The sequence below is a fragment of the Anabrus simplex genome, chromosome 1, assembly GCF_040414725.1.
Source record: "Anabrus simplex isolate iqAnaSimp1 chromosome 1, ASM4041472v1, whole genome shotgun sequence".
NCBI lineage: Eukaryota > Metazoa > Arthropoda > Insecta > Orthoptera > Tettigoniidae > Anabrus > Anabrus simplex.
Window position 1 is genome coordinate 237,165,290 of NC_090265.1, and position 15,250 is coordinate 237,180,539.

General features: G+C 39.0%; 1 protein-coding gene across 6 annotated transcripts in view; it reads right to left on the reverse strand.

The window, feature by feature from the left end:
• Window positions 1-15,250, reverse strand: part of unk (RING finger protein unk) — a 337,167-nt gene that overhangs the window by 248,739 nt on the left and 73,178 nt on the right. For all 6 annotated transcript variants that reach the window (XR_010861738.2, XM_067158929.2, XM_067158953.2 and 3 more), the window contains one exon: window positions 14,031-14,233. Coding sequence is in view for 5 of the 6 variants with exons in the window: in XM_067158929.2 (XP_067015030.1) it covers window positions 14,031-14,233 (203 nt within the window). In the remaining variant the exon portion in view is untranslated. The remainder of the gene's footprint in view (window positions 1-14,030; window positions 14,234-15,250) is intronic.

The following is a 15,250-nucleotide window of genomic DNA, read 5'->3' on the forward strand; positions in this document are numbered from 1 at the left end:
TCTTCACTGAAGATGTCAGAACGGACTAGGGTACAAACACCCCCATTCATCATGCCATCCACAACTACTCCGTCCTTAGAGTACAGATGAAACCCTCTCATAGGCGTGTCGTGTCTTGGTCTCAAACGAGATTCGTGTAGGCAGACTATGGTGGCTGCATGGATGGAAATCAATGGATTTAACTCAATTAGGCGACATATAAAACTATATTCAAAATTTAGTAATTTATTTTCCACCTAGTCGATACAATGATAGCTTAAGGCAATTTAATGGTTAAAAGTGGTACATGTTTTGTATATTATCAACATCTTCAGCCACATTTTTGTTGTCAATCTTATGTTAATTTTAAGGACACTTCCTCTAAAGCATTACTTTGTCAATTTATATATTTTTCATCTAAACAGTGTTATGTGGCTGAAGATGTTGATAATATACGAAACATGTACCACTTTTAACCATTAAATTGGCTTAAGCAGTCATTGTATCGACTAGGTGGAAAATAAATTACTTAATTGTGAATCTATTGAAGTGCGATACGGACCATGAAGCTGATTTTATGTAATATATAACTATTGCAGTGTCATTGCAATAGTGCCTTTGTGTAGATGAGTACTGCAATAAAATTAGGACAACTGCTTGTCCTCCTTTCGCCCAGTTCCATGCCATTTTCAACCATTATTGTTGTAGTGATCATCATCCATGATGATAAGTGGTTCAGCCTCCATTGTCTCCTTCCACGATGATGAGTGGTTCAGTCTCCACTGTCTCATAAGAAGAGAGAGACACCGCAACTGAGCCATCTGATAGGGAATGGTGGGCTTTCCTCCTGGGAGAATTAGTTTTCCCAGAAAGAGATCAAGCAGGAGATCATCGGGGCTTCTTGCATTTGCTCACCATTTCTCCTAATAATTGGAGGAGAACCAGCAGATGGTATGCCGGATTTTTTTGAGATGTGTGTGGTAACCCCCCTATCAGGTTTGAGAAGGCTCCTTCTCCCAACATTTTAGGGGAGTGCTGGAGCTTCCCTTCTCCTCCTTGTCATTCTGGGCATTAATAGGAGGTCCTAATTGAGGGAGTCTTCCCCCCACATCCTGCTCTGGAGGGGGCAGAAATTCCCAGCTGAACTTGGCTAAGAAGGGCCCTTGCTAAGCACTGTCAGTAATCACACACTTTGTAGCTTCCCAGGAGGTTCTGTAACAATCCAACTGGTCAGATTTATCAGCTCTTTTAAAACAACTTAACACACCTATTAACGTATCTACCTGAAGGGCTTTAATTAAAAGAAAACGAAACATACAACTATTTACAGGGAAGTAACCACAATAAATTCCCCCCTTTTACAATTAAATTCAACAAATATCACCAAAACGTGAAAAAAAAAAAAAAAAAATTGTGCACCACTGTAATATTACAGAAGTTCATGAATTCTTGAATTTTGCCTTCATGAGTCCTCCTGTTCTCCCAAGGCAACGATCATGTGTTAATGAGCTTCCAAATTTGCATATTACTTTATCAGACACTATTAAATTCTGAAAATGAATCTGGGTAGCATACCAGGTTTTTACTCCACCAATAAAAGATTTTATAAGCTTAACTATCGAACTTACCGAGCAAAGCTGAGCATCTTCACTACCCACATTATATCAACAACAAATCTCTTCCCACCTTGTGTCATCTCACAATAACATATAAACGTCTACATATTTCATTTCAAATATTTACTGCAATGTACACATAAATTACTGGTCAGTGATCCCTCCACGACACAATATATTGATACTTTCACAATATAAACACTTCCATTACAAAAAAAAAAAAAAAAAGGTGCACACAATTTACACTCCTAATATCTCACTTGTAAGGATGAGATACCACCATCTGACTAACTAGCGTATTGTTTTCATTTAGTGAGGACATCCCTAACCAACCAACCAACCAACCCCCCCCCACACCTCTTTCTCTCTCTCTCTCTCTCTCTCTCTCTCTCTCTCTCTCTCTCTCTCTCTCTGTGTGTGTTTCTACTAGCTTGCATCTAGGATAATTTAGTTCCCAATCCACAGCTATGGTGGTATATTCATATGCTCTCAGTCACCACTGGTTCAATTACTATACGACATTCCACGATTTTCGATTATGTCAGACCACAAAATTATCCAACTCAAATAACAAAATAATCTACCCCCAATATGCAGTATGCAGTTTGACCAAGATACACACTTAACACAATACCATGTTGAACATCAAACACTCCATTCAACACAAGAAAACAAACATGTATTCGCTTGAACAAGTCACAATGAAAGAAACATGACTCGCGTCTCTATTCACAACACATGTGAACAAAGTCTTAAAAGTTCAGTCTCTCTACTTCTATAAAAAGTTAACTTGTGGGTAAATAGTTTCAGCAAGAAATTTCACACATAACCGATTCAAACAGGGAAGCCACCAATTCAGACGCTGCTTCCTGCATGAAGACATTGTAACAAATTAAATCACATCAAGCTGACCATGCTAAGTCGAATACAAAGTCAGCAAAGCAAGTCAAGATGAGTAAGCCAGTAAGGTAGTCTCTGAGTAAGTAAGTAGCAAGTAACTGTAGGATGTAGCAAAGAAGTGTCTGCAAAGAAGTCTCTACGATGAAGCGTTCAAGAAGATGTGTAAAAGTGTCTACGACCTGCTAGGGCCAGTCCCCACAAGCCTTGGGACCACGTGGACACCACATTCTTAATGGCGAGTGGTAGGTGTTGATAAACGTCCGAGCTCCTAGTGTTATACGGTCAATGATACCGTTTGAAATTATTTTTAATTCACAGTATCCTGATTGGCCAATGAGAATTTTACACTCAATGTGTTTAGTGCAATATGGCCTTGTAATAATACTCAACATGGCTTAGCTGTCTTGATACTGCTACACGGCTGAAAGCAACGGGAAACTACAGCCGTAACTAACTCCCGAGGACATGCAGCTCTCTCAGTATGAATGATGTACTGATGATGGCTTCCTCCCGGGTAAAATATTCCAGAGGTAAACTAGTCCCCCATTCGGATCTCCGGGTGGGGACTACGCGAGAAGGGGCGATCATAAGGAAGATGGATACTGACATTCTGCGAGTCGGAGCGTGGAATGTTAGAAGTTTGAATTGTTGTGGTAGGTGACAGAATCTGAAAAGGGAGATGGATAGGCTAAAGTTGATATAGTTGGTATAAGTGAAGTACGTTGGCAGGAAGAACAGGATTTTTGGTCAGGCGAGTACCGAATTATCAACACAAAATCAAACAGGGGAAATGCAGGAGTTAGTTTAATAATGAATAAGAAAATAGGGTAGCGGGTAAGCTACTACGACCAGCATAGTGAAAGAATTATTGTCGTCAAGACAGATACCAAACCAATGCCGACCACAATATGAAAAGGTGACGAGAATCTAATTGTGATGGGACACTGGAATGCAGAGGTAGGCCAAGCAAGAGAAGGTAATACAGTAGGAGAATTCGGACTGGGAAAAAAGAATGACAGAGGAAGTCGGCTGGTTGAATTCTGCACTGATCCTAATTTAGTTCTTGCCAATACTTGGTTCAAACCCCACAAACAATGGCTGTATACGTGGACAAGACCTGGAGACACTGGGAGGTATCAAATAGACTTCATTATGATTACGCAGAAATTCTGAAACCAGGTGCTGGATTGCAAAACTTTCCCAGGAGCAGACGTGGACTCTGACCACAAGTTGTTGGTCATGAAATGCCATCTGAAGTTGAAGAGATTGAACAAACGGAAAGAATGCAAAAAGATGAGATCTAGACAAGCTGAAAGAAACATGTTGCACAAGGGCTAAATGAAAAGGCTGAAGGAAACACAATAGAGGAAGAGTGGATAGTCATGAAAAATGAAGTCAGTAGGGCTGCTGAAGAAATGTTAGAAAGGAAAAAAAGATCAACTAAGAATCAGTGGATAACTCAGGAGATACTAGACCTGATTGATGAACGACGAAAATACAAGAATGCTAGAAATGAAGAGGGCAGAAAAGAGTACAGGCGATTACAGAATCAAGTGGATATAAAGTGCAAGGTAGTTAAGGAAGAATGGCTGAAGGAGAAGTGCAAGGATGTCGAAGGTTATATGGTCCTGGGAAAGGTAGATGCCGCATACAGGAAAATCAAGGAAACATTTGGAGAAAGGAAATCTAGGTCTATGAATATTAAAAGCTCAAATGGAAAGCCACTTCTAAGGAAAGAAGACAAAGCAAAAAGATGGCAAGAACCTATACAACAGTTGTATCAAGGTAAAGACATGGATGATTTGGTTCTGGAACAAGAAGAGGCTGTTGATGCTGATGAAATGGGAGACCCAATTTTGAGGTCAGAGTTGACAGAGCTGTGAGCGACCTAAATAGGAACAAGGCATCTTGAATTGATGACATTCCCTCTGAATTACTGACTCCCTTAGTAGAAACCAGCATGGCAAAGTTATTCCATTTAGTGTGTAAGATGTATGAGACAGGGGAAGTCCCATCTGATTATCGGCAGAATGTTGTTATACCTATTCCCAAGAAAGCCGGTGCTGACAGGTGTGAAAACTACTGCACCGTTAGTTTAGTATCTCATGCCTGCAGAATTTTTACATAAGAATGGAAAAACAAGTTGAAGCTGAGCTGGGAGAAGATCAATTTGGCTTCAGAAGAAATGTAGGAACATTTGTAGCAATCCTGACTTTACGTCTGATCTTAGAGGATCAAATCAAGAAGGACAAGCCCACGTACATGGCATTCGTAGATCTAGAAAGGGCATTTGATAATACTGACTGGACCAAGCAATTAAGATTCTGAACGTGATTGGGATCAGATACCGAGAACGAAGAATTATCTACAATCTGTATAAAAATCAGTCTGCAGTGATAAGAATCGAGGGCTTTGGAAAACAAGGAGCAATCCAGAAAGGAGTGCGGCAAGGCTGCAGGTTGTCTCCCCACCCTTTCCAATGTTTACATAGAAAAGGCAGTAAAGGAAATCAAAGTGGAATTTGGAAAGCGAATCACAATCCGAGAAGAGATTGCCGACGATATTGTTATTTTATCTGAGACTGCAGAAGATCTCGAGAAGCTGCTGAACTGAACGGACAAAGTCTTGGGTAAATAAATAAGTCCAAAACAAAAGTAATGGAGTGCAGTCGAAAAAAAGGCAGGTGATGCAGGAAATATTAGATTAGGAAATGAAGTCTTAAAGGAAGTAGATGAATATTGTTACTTGTTTAGTAAAATAATTAACGATGGCACAAGTAAGGACACAAAATGCAGACTAGCACAAGCAAGGACAGCCTTTCTTAAGAAAAGAAATTTGCTCACTTCAAACATTGATATAGGAATTAGAAAGATGTTTTGAAGACTTTCGTGTGGAGCATGCCATTGTATGGAAGTGAAACATTGGATGATAACTAGCTCAAAAAGAAAGAGAATAGAAGCTTTTGATGTGTGGTGTTACAGAAGAATGCTGAAGGTGAGATGGATAGATCGAATCACGAATGAAGAGATACTGAATCGTATTGGTGAGAGGAGATCGATTTGGCTAAATCTGATGAGAAGAAGAGATAGAATGATAGGACACATCTTAAGACACCCAAGACTTGTTCAGTTGGTTTTTGAAGGAAGTGTAGCTGGTAAGAACGGTACGGGTAGACCAAGGTATGAATATGACAAGCAGATTAGAGCAAACGTAGAAATGAAAAGGTTAGCGCAGGATAGGGTGGCATGGAAGCTGCATCAAACCGGTCTATGGACTGATGACTCAAACAACAACAACAACAACAACAACAAAACAACGTGTTTAGTGCAACTCTTTTCCATAGATTGGTTATACTCTTAAATCGATAGGACTCTTTTCTAAACAGGTTTTCCAAACTGTACGATTCACCACTTCCTGGTTCAACCAACGAGTCTCCAACTGTCTTCGCAGCTTCCTAAATGCACAATAATGATTAACCTTAACTCTTATAGCATAATACACACAGAGACTTCCATCAATGTCCCAATAAAAACAAAATCACATCAGCATTACATACTTTCACATTCCTTAAACTGAAAACATACTTTCGCTATCATAATTGTACATAATGCCGTGAAAGAATTAAATTGAATTATATTATTATTATTATTAATTTACATAATGAAGTAAAAGCTACAGTTCACATTTTTCAAAGAACAAGTGTTCAAAACTTCGTACGGTTGCAGAAAAGATACCTTCTTGGGATCTCCAGGTTCTTTTCTTATGCAATCTTGTTCCTGGATAGGACTTTTTGATGCCTGCTGTGTACTTGAAGGTGGTATAAAACTCTGCAACCTTTTCAGCGCAATAGATGGAGACGGTTATAAACTTCATAGTTGGTTCCGTATTGAGTTAAGATTACACTTAAAATAAATATAAAATTTTATATTTAAGTATAGATGGAGAACTCCTGACCAGCCATGGATTTGAACTTTCTCCAGGCGTCTGGACAGGACAGCGTATCCAGCGTTTTGATCTCCTGGATTATCTTCTCCTCCCTGAATATGGAACACTCCTTGGAGATTGGAGTATGCACACCTGTAAAGTTGACGCACAAACTTGGTGGTGTGCAGTCCCACCAACATGCTCGCCTTTCCTACACATTTTACAAGCCATCAAGCCTTGTCATCGCAATGTTTTGTGGCCTAATTTCTGGCAATTGTAACACCTTAATCGTGCTGGAATGTACGGGCATGCAGTCAGATGGTTCACTGCAACCTTTATCTGATCAGGTAGAGTCTGAACTTTGAAGATCAGAATGATGATGCTCATATCAAGCAGCTTCTCACCAACACGCCTCTTTAACCTTCAGTTACACCACGAGAGCAAGGTTTCTGATCATGTCATCATCGACAGCCTTAATCAGATACCTTTAGACGAAAACTCCTCTGCAGGAGTTCAGGAATTTGTGCTTCTCAATGTTAACATCCAACTTTCTGAACATTTTTGCATTAAGTAGCTGTCAATGTCTTGATCACTACGGACCATCACGAAGCTCTCGCACCTCGTCAACTTAACCACGAACCATTTCCCCAAATGAATTACAGATTAGAAACGGTCTCTGGTCAAAGAAGCTCCAGCAACCAGGAATGAAGGGAGACGTGTGTCACTTTGTAATCAACAGGAACTGGAAAATACTTCTTTCATTTCTTTGCTTTTGGCAACTCTGTTTTAAGGGTGCCACCCTGTGAAAAAGATAAAAAATAGAAGAGGGAGGCTCCTTTTTTGGTTCCAGAATAGGGATAAATAGTCAACGTTCAGCAGAATCCCGTATGCCGAGATAAGGCTGCATACTCTAGAAGTCTCCCGGTATCTGGAGGTGGGCCACCAGCAAATACTCTCGCAGTCACCACACATCACTCCTTGCCACAACCCAAAACTTGAGACTGGGGGAGGATGAAACACATGCACGCACGCTCACTCGCCCGCTCAATTAGAAAACAAACATTCTACTCAAGGAAGAGAGGCAAACAGGACAGTCAGAGAAATGAAAATTAAGGTAGTTAGAAATGGAAACAAACAAATGAATTAAAAAGAGCATAGACACCTCTCACACAACTCGGAGGACAGTTTGTTAGTCTGACCCTACTCACGAGACCAATCCAGCATGGGTAACCCTCAGCTGGCATAGCCCTTGTGATCAACAAGAACACAAGATCCCCACACCAACATCAAGATCCTGCTGTCCCTGCGGCCAGTTTACTGTGCACCTTTTAAGCAAATTTCAAATTATTGTTAATTTTTTTGAGTCAAATTTCCAAGTGTGCCTTTGCTGGAGAGATGTAGTGTTTACAGTGCACTGTCTTCTGGTATGGGCCAGAATAAATTTGTTACTTTCATTGACCTGTCTCAGTCTCATCCTTGGCTTTGACAATATGAAAGTGACTAAGGTATAAGCGATGCTAGCAATACCACTCCTTATGCAGCCAGTCCCTGTTATGAATGGTATGAAAACATTGCTCACAGGGTCAGCTGGTGCATGCATTTCAGTGGGCTTGGCAGACTGATATGTACTAGCAACTTCTGGCTCGGTGAGGAAAGCAACAGGAAACTACCTCACTCCTCATTTTTCTAGAATTCCTCTTCAGTGACGCCTAGGCTAAATATGACAGCTGTTGATGGAGCTGTGGAGGAACAAAGCAACCTTCGGGCTGAATACCCAAAATACATAGATTTCCATGTTTCATATTTTGGTATTCTTTAGGGCATGCATGCATATTTCCCAAGTTTTTAGACGATAGAACTTGATCCATAGTAGTGCAATCTGTGGCTCTTGGAGGTGGTGTCGAGATAAACTCACGGCCGATCCAGGTGGTGGTGGTGGTGATAATTGTTTTAAGAGGAAGTACAACTAGGCAACCATCCTCTACACTGTGTCATTTCACTATCCTAAGATGAAAATTCAATGGAGCTAAAATGATCGCAATTGCCAAAATCAAAGTTAAACATGATGCATAAACTCAGTCATTCATATCAAGGAAATACAATACAACGTGAGTTCGGAATAGTAAAGATCAATATGGCACTGGCTGAGACAAAAAAGGATTCAGAACTGTTAACATACTGTACGATTGCAAAATGATAATTGAATGAGCAAGCTAAATGAACAGACGTGTCGATCTGAAGAGACTGTATATAATCTCAAGAGTTGGAAGAAAATCATTAAAAGAACAAGATTTGCGAGGTCTACGTTAATTAGAGTACACATAATTACAAAAGCAGTTATTAAAACCACCAAATAAGAAGAGAATTATAAAGGAATTCATACATTGAAATTTCATCAGGGCGAAGACTAGGCCTTGACTCATTTATAAGGAAGAGAATTTGATACTATGGGGAAATAGCGAACTCAACTTATAAAGCAATAATTACAATATATAAAACTGAGACAAGGGTAGACATATTGGTAATCTGCAATCGTTATTAAGCTTAAATTCAAGATGAAGGAATTATCATTGAAACTATAATGTTAAAAGGCTTTGGATTCAACATTATGACACAACTAACTTCATATATATATTTGTATCCCATTTGTGCAAGATCTTGCTGCCATGTATTTCTAAGAAGACTATGGTGAGATTGTCCGGAGGAGGCTGAGCTGAGATGATGGCAACAAGGGTCTTCATTTCCCAAAGCATCCCAATGCCCAACGGCAGGATGTGATTGCCAAGCCCAAGCTGCAGATGTCGAGGAGAAACTAATCCAATCCCGGAGGAGCCAAAGGAAAAAGATAAGTTTTACAGTAAAGTAAGGTAAATATATGTTATAAATTCCAATCTAATCAATTTTAATTGTTTGTGAATAGATGGTTGGTCATTGCAGTCTTCAAAATATCTCAAATATGTTCGATTTTCGCAGAATAATGTTACATTTGTGTCAAAATATATGGATATAAGTAGTCATCTGAAAGATAACCAATCCGGGTTAGGGAGTGTGAAGTGAACTATACATTAGTGCCATTGCTATGACATTTAAGCATAGTGAAAGGTTATTCTATTTGAATTGTGAGATGTATATTGGTAAAAATTTTAAGGTAATATGTGAGTGATGACTAATATCATGGGGTATGAAGGTTGAACAGTGCCAAAAGAAGTCAAAGTAGAATAATATATGGATATGAGAATAATTTGAAGTGGTGATGAGAATAATTAAGAAGAGATTGGATTTATCAAGTGAATAATTAAGAGTTAAATTATTCCAAGTATCAAGTAGAAGTCCATATGAGAATTATTTGGAAGGAAAGGAAGAAATATGATATAATATATGAGAAGAAAGTGATATTGAAGTATTAAACGAATATAAGGAAGGATAGAGAGTTGGAATACGCGTTGCTACCTTGGTAAAGAAGAAAATGATTAATTATGAAGAAAAAGAGAAGGTTATATGATGCAATCCAGGATCATTAATATTCATGATACCATGATTATCAATCGTTGACAAGAAATCCATATCCTACGATGATGAAAACATATGGTGATGTTTATAATAAGTTATGGCATAAGTAGATCATCGAAATGAATCATTTTTGGAGGCGTTGAGTAGTAAGCTGATTAATTTTAACCTAGATCTCTACTGTAATATTGAATTTTCATTGAAGAGAAGCATGGCATACACCGAATCATATGCATAGGCATTATTATTTCTTTATAAATAATTCCAGGTTAGATAATTCATGGACTCTTTATGAATGATATCCTTTACATATTTTAGTAAATGACACCAGGTAATGTGTTACAATTCAGATATTCATTTGAGAATATAAACATTAGTTACATTTTTACGGTCAAATTGAATTGGGAACATGCATCATTTTCAAAAATATTTTTTTTGAAAAGTACACCAATGAAATAGTACGTAAACGTATTACATTGTGGTATGTTGCCTTGTTTTCTACCACTAAAAAAATATTTAATAGTGCCTTTCCGCAAGGCGAGTGAAACGGCCTCTGACGTAAGCGGCGCGCTGTGACGTCACGATCCAGTACCGCATGGAGCTCTACCAGCCGTTGTGCATCAGCCGTTGCTAAAAGCCGATTGTTTATTATTGATGATCGCGAATAACTTAGAAATGACGGAAGAAAGGTTCAAAACAGCACAGTCAGACAATCTATCATGTGTAAATGTCATCATTCTTGAAAAATAGTGACTTTTATGGCCGCAGAAATTCGCGGATAACAAGCAAGTTTGTAAGTGGTGTCTTTTATATACGTGCAATGTACTGTAACTCATAGTATTAGGATAACAACGAACCTGGATAGATATCACATCACTTTCAACATTTCCTTCTAGACTGACTCCCCTATTAAAGAATAACATTACATTTTCGGGCTTTCAGCATTAGTAAAGCAAGAAATCGGATTTCAGCACTAACATAAACATATAGGTAGAATTATAGTACTAGTCCGCTTCTGTGGTGTAGTGGTTAATGTGTGCCACTCCCGGAGGCCCGGTTTCGATTCCCGGTTCTGCCACGAAAGTTGAAAACAAATAGTACGAGGGCTGGAACGGGGTCTACTCAGCCTCGGGAGGTCAACTGAGTAGAAGGGTTTCGAATCCCACCTCAGCCATCCTCGAAGTGGTTTTTCGTATTTTCCTACTTCTCCTCCAGGCACCTAAGGCCACGGCCGTTTCCTTCCCTCTTCCTTGTCTATCCCTTCCGATCCTCCCATCCTCCAACAAGGCCCCTGTTGAGCATAACAGGTGAGGCCGCCTGGGTGAGGTAATGGCCCTCCTCACCAGTTTCATCACCATACTCAAAGTCTCACGTTCCAGGACACTGCCCTTGAAGTGGTAGAGGTGAAATCCCTCGCTGAGTCCGAGAGAAAACCAACCCTGAAGGATAAACTGATTAAGAAAGAAAGAAAGATCATAGTACTATAGGGCTATAATCTATCATTCCCAAAAAATATATATATTTATGGTTGGGACAACTGGCCTACCCACTTACGGGGCCCATGAAAGAGAATTAAATATCTTTGTGGAGGGAAAAAGTTAAACATGATAAAGTTAAATATGACTTCATCTAGTTTTCACAAGTCGGGCCGAGTGGTTCAGACTGTTGAGGTGCTGCCCTTCTGACCCCAACTTGGCAGGTTCGATCCTGGTTTAGTCCGATGGTAGTTGAAGGTGCTCAAATACGTCAGCCTCGTGTCGGTAGATTTACTGGCACGTAAAATAACTCCTGCAGGACTAAATTACTGCACATCGGCGTCTCCGAAAATCGTAGAAGTAGTTAGCGGGGCATGAAGCCAATAACATTAATTACATTTGGCTTTTAACAAGCTGAGCATATCAGGAAAGAAAAGTGTCCTGGTGACATTTTAGTCGCTCAATACAGGAATGTCTTTGGGTGCTGTGACTTATTTTTTTGCTTTACGTCACACCGTCACATATAGGTCTTATGGCGACGACGGGATAGGAAAGGACTAGGAATGGGAACAAAGCGGCCGTGGCCTTAGGTACAGCCTCAGCATCGAGCTCACAGCTGCGCGCTCCTAACCGCACGGGCAACTCGCGCGGTATTTTTACCCTTCGGTTTATTGACTTGGCTTGTATAACCTAAAACTTAGGATAAGTTGGATAATATTTTAAACACCTACATCACTATTTTCACCTGTGTGCAATTATGTTATTTATTTCATTAATATTATGATAATTATTATAATTGAGCATTATTAACTTATAAGACCCCAACAGACAAGCATTGGTTTTGTGTAGAGTTATACATTTGTTAAATTCACGTTGTTTCCTTTCATGATGTACACGCTATTCTTTGTTACATTATAGAGTATTTAGATATAGCCTAAATTTCTTTACCAATTAAGCTCTTCAATAAAGACATACATAACTGTCCCATGCCAAGATATATTGGTAGAATTAGAGCTGTCACAATGGTCCATAACCCCTTTGATTTATTATCTTGACATGGATCACCCAAAACATAGGTTAGGTTTGGAGAATACTTTAATAATCAGCATTATTTAATGCACTGTTTATTACTTTCATATTCCAAGATGTAATTGAAGCATTTAAATAAAGCATCATACATTAAAATTTAAAGTATTACCACTAGAACAGCTGACATGGAAAAGTGATTTGAAAATTCAAACAAATTCATCTTACGTTAAAATCTTCAAAAAAATAAACTGTAGACTTTTCCGATATATCACCAGCATTTCTCCAGCTCGCCAAAATCCATTTCTCCCTAGTTTTAGCGTCTTTAGAACGTTTATAAACAATTTGTTTGGTATGCTATTGCACATCGGAACTCTACACCATTTATAAGTTTTCTGCCTCACTGTCTGCGCAGGATTCATTTTAAGTCTAAAATATACCACTCAGATTATTATCCAATGTATAGACCTCGAATTTAACCATACTAAGACACTAACGTAAAGTAGAAATACGCGAAGTGTATCCTGCTTCTCACAGCACACTGTGTGTTACTTCGTCTGCTAATTCAGTCAACCTGTACGATGACGTCAGGCCAATGAGATCGCGTACTTGCGTGACGTGACATTTTCGTAGATTTTTATCATGTTTCGAGTTATTATTTGTACATTCTGATCACATTTTTGAATTCTGCATGCAATTTTGAATCAGATTAGCATATTTTTAATTAAAACCCCGGATCATGCATGTTCCCTATTGAAGATTAATGAGATGAGCGATATATTTATGTTGACAAATGATATTAGATATTAATATAGCAATATAATATAGCACATGTTATTGCTAACTTGATGCACTTATCTTTTTCCTGACACATTTAAATGGGTTAACTATCCTACAACAAATGAAACTTAATGTTCATCCTAAGTAAGTACAAGAAGAAGAGTGAAATATGATGCCGAAATATGACACTTTCCAAGATGATTTGTAAATAATTTAAAGAGACTTTGATTTTGATTTATGAACATTTTTATAATGTGATTGATGATGTAAAGATGTTATGCGAGTTAATTTTAAATTTAAATAATTTTTAGAATTTGAATAAATGAGTATGATTTAAGATATATTGATATTCCTATTCATCATCTAGCTTAAGCATTTCATATTTTTTCATTTTTTTCATTTTTCAATAGGAATTATTTTCTTGCTGAAAACTAATGATTTGTAGGAAGGAGACGTCCATCGTTAATTTGGGCAAATGATTTGTCCGTTATAAGAAGACTTGCGCATCTTTCCTGGAATTTACGTTAAAAATGATAGACAACTAAACCTGAGAATATGCTAGTCTGAATTTCTTTGCGACTGACCCTGGACACAGGAAAGGCGCAATACCGATCCAGATGTGTAAAACGCATCATAGAGATTATATATATAATTTAATTATATATATTTCCAAGGGAATTTCAGAATATAAAATAAGTAATATTTGGTCAGCAAATGATTGTTTAACTAGAATTCCTTCAAGGGAGAGGACAGCCTAATGCTGAGGAAGGATTTTTAACAACTAATGCAGTGAAGTCAAAGTAATTTCTGAACCCATACTTACGTTCTACATGAGCAAAAGCACAGAAAACTCCTCTCGGGCAGTAACCAGCAGTTTGGACATCATTGCACTTCGTTGATTTATAAATTTCAGGGTGAAATTGTTGTTCAGTTCTTGTGTGACAGTACGGACACTGGTCACCACTGTCACAATTCCCAGGTTCACCCCATTCATCTCCATGCTTTACATTCGGACAAGGCGTAGATCTGCAAGATAATAACTTCCTCTAAATTCTCATTGCGATTTACCTTCATAATTTCAGACAGGAGAGGCAAGAAGAAAATACTGTACTAACCTAAGTACTTTTTTTTTTTTTTTGCTAGTTGTTTTACGTCGCACCGACACAGATAGGTCTTACGGCGACGATGGGACGGGATAGGGCTAGGAGTGGGAAGGAAGCGGCCGTGGCCTTAATTAAGGTACTGCCCCAGCATTTGCTGGTGTGAAAATGGGAAACCACGGAAAACCATTTTCAGGGCTGCCGACAGTGGGGTTCGAACCTACTATCTCCCGAATACTGGATACTGGCCGCACTTAAGCGACTGCAGCTATCGAGCTCGGTAACCTAAGTACTATGAACTTATGTACAAACTGAGGTAAGAAATCAGGTGCATATAATAGAAAAATGGAATATCTCCCTACTTAAAATACATAGTAAATAAGTTTAGGACAACAACTTAAAATACCATGCCTGACTAAACTACTGCTTCATATTATCACAGAAAGAGATTAGGGTCTGGAGACTGAAGGAAAAGGAGGTTCAGGACAAGTTCAGGAAAGAATTATATAAAATGAAACCTAGGACAGATATTAGCTCACTACTCATCCAATATGTATGGCCAAGCCAGTCCGCTATGGTGATAAGGGTAGACTGTGCTGTCTGCAGCTCAGCGCAGAGTGCTGGGCAGCAAGAAATAACTCTACCCCCTAAGAGAACCAACGGCTTCGGGCGGATGAGTTCTATTATGAGGAGTGTAGGAAATGACATTAGAACTCATCAACAGCGTCTGTCGCCAGGTTAGGGTCGGCTGCAGAAGGCGCCTGTACTCCCTGTTATGGGCAGCCTCGTCACTTGCAGGCAGCGGCTCTAAAATGTCTTTGCGAGTGGCAAACCCATCGTAATAAAAGCCTAAAAATGAGTGCAAATATGGTGTGGCTTCAGGAAATGCAGGTGAAGGGCAGTTCTTCAGGTACTGGGGAAGCTGTGACAAGTGTACGACCAA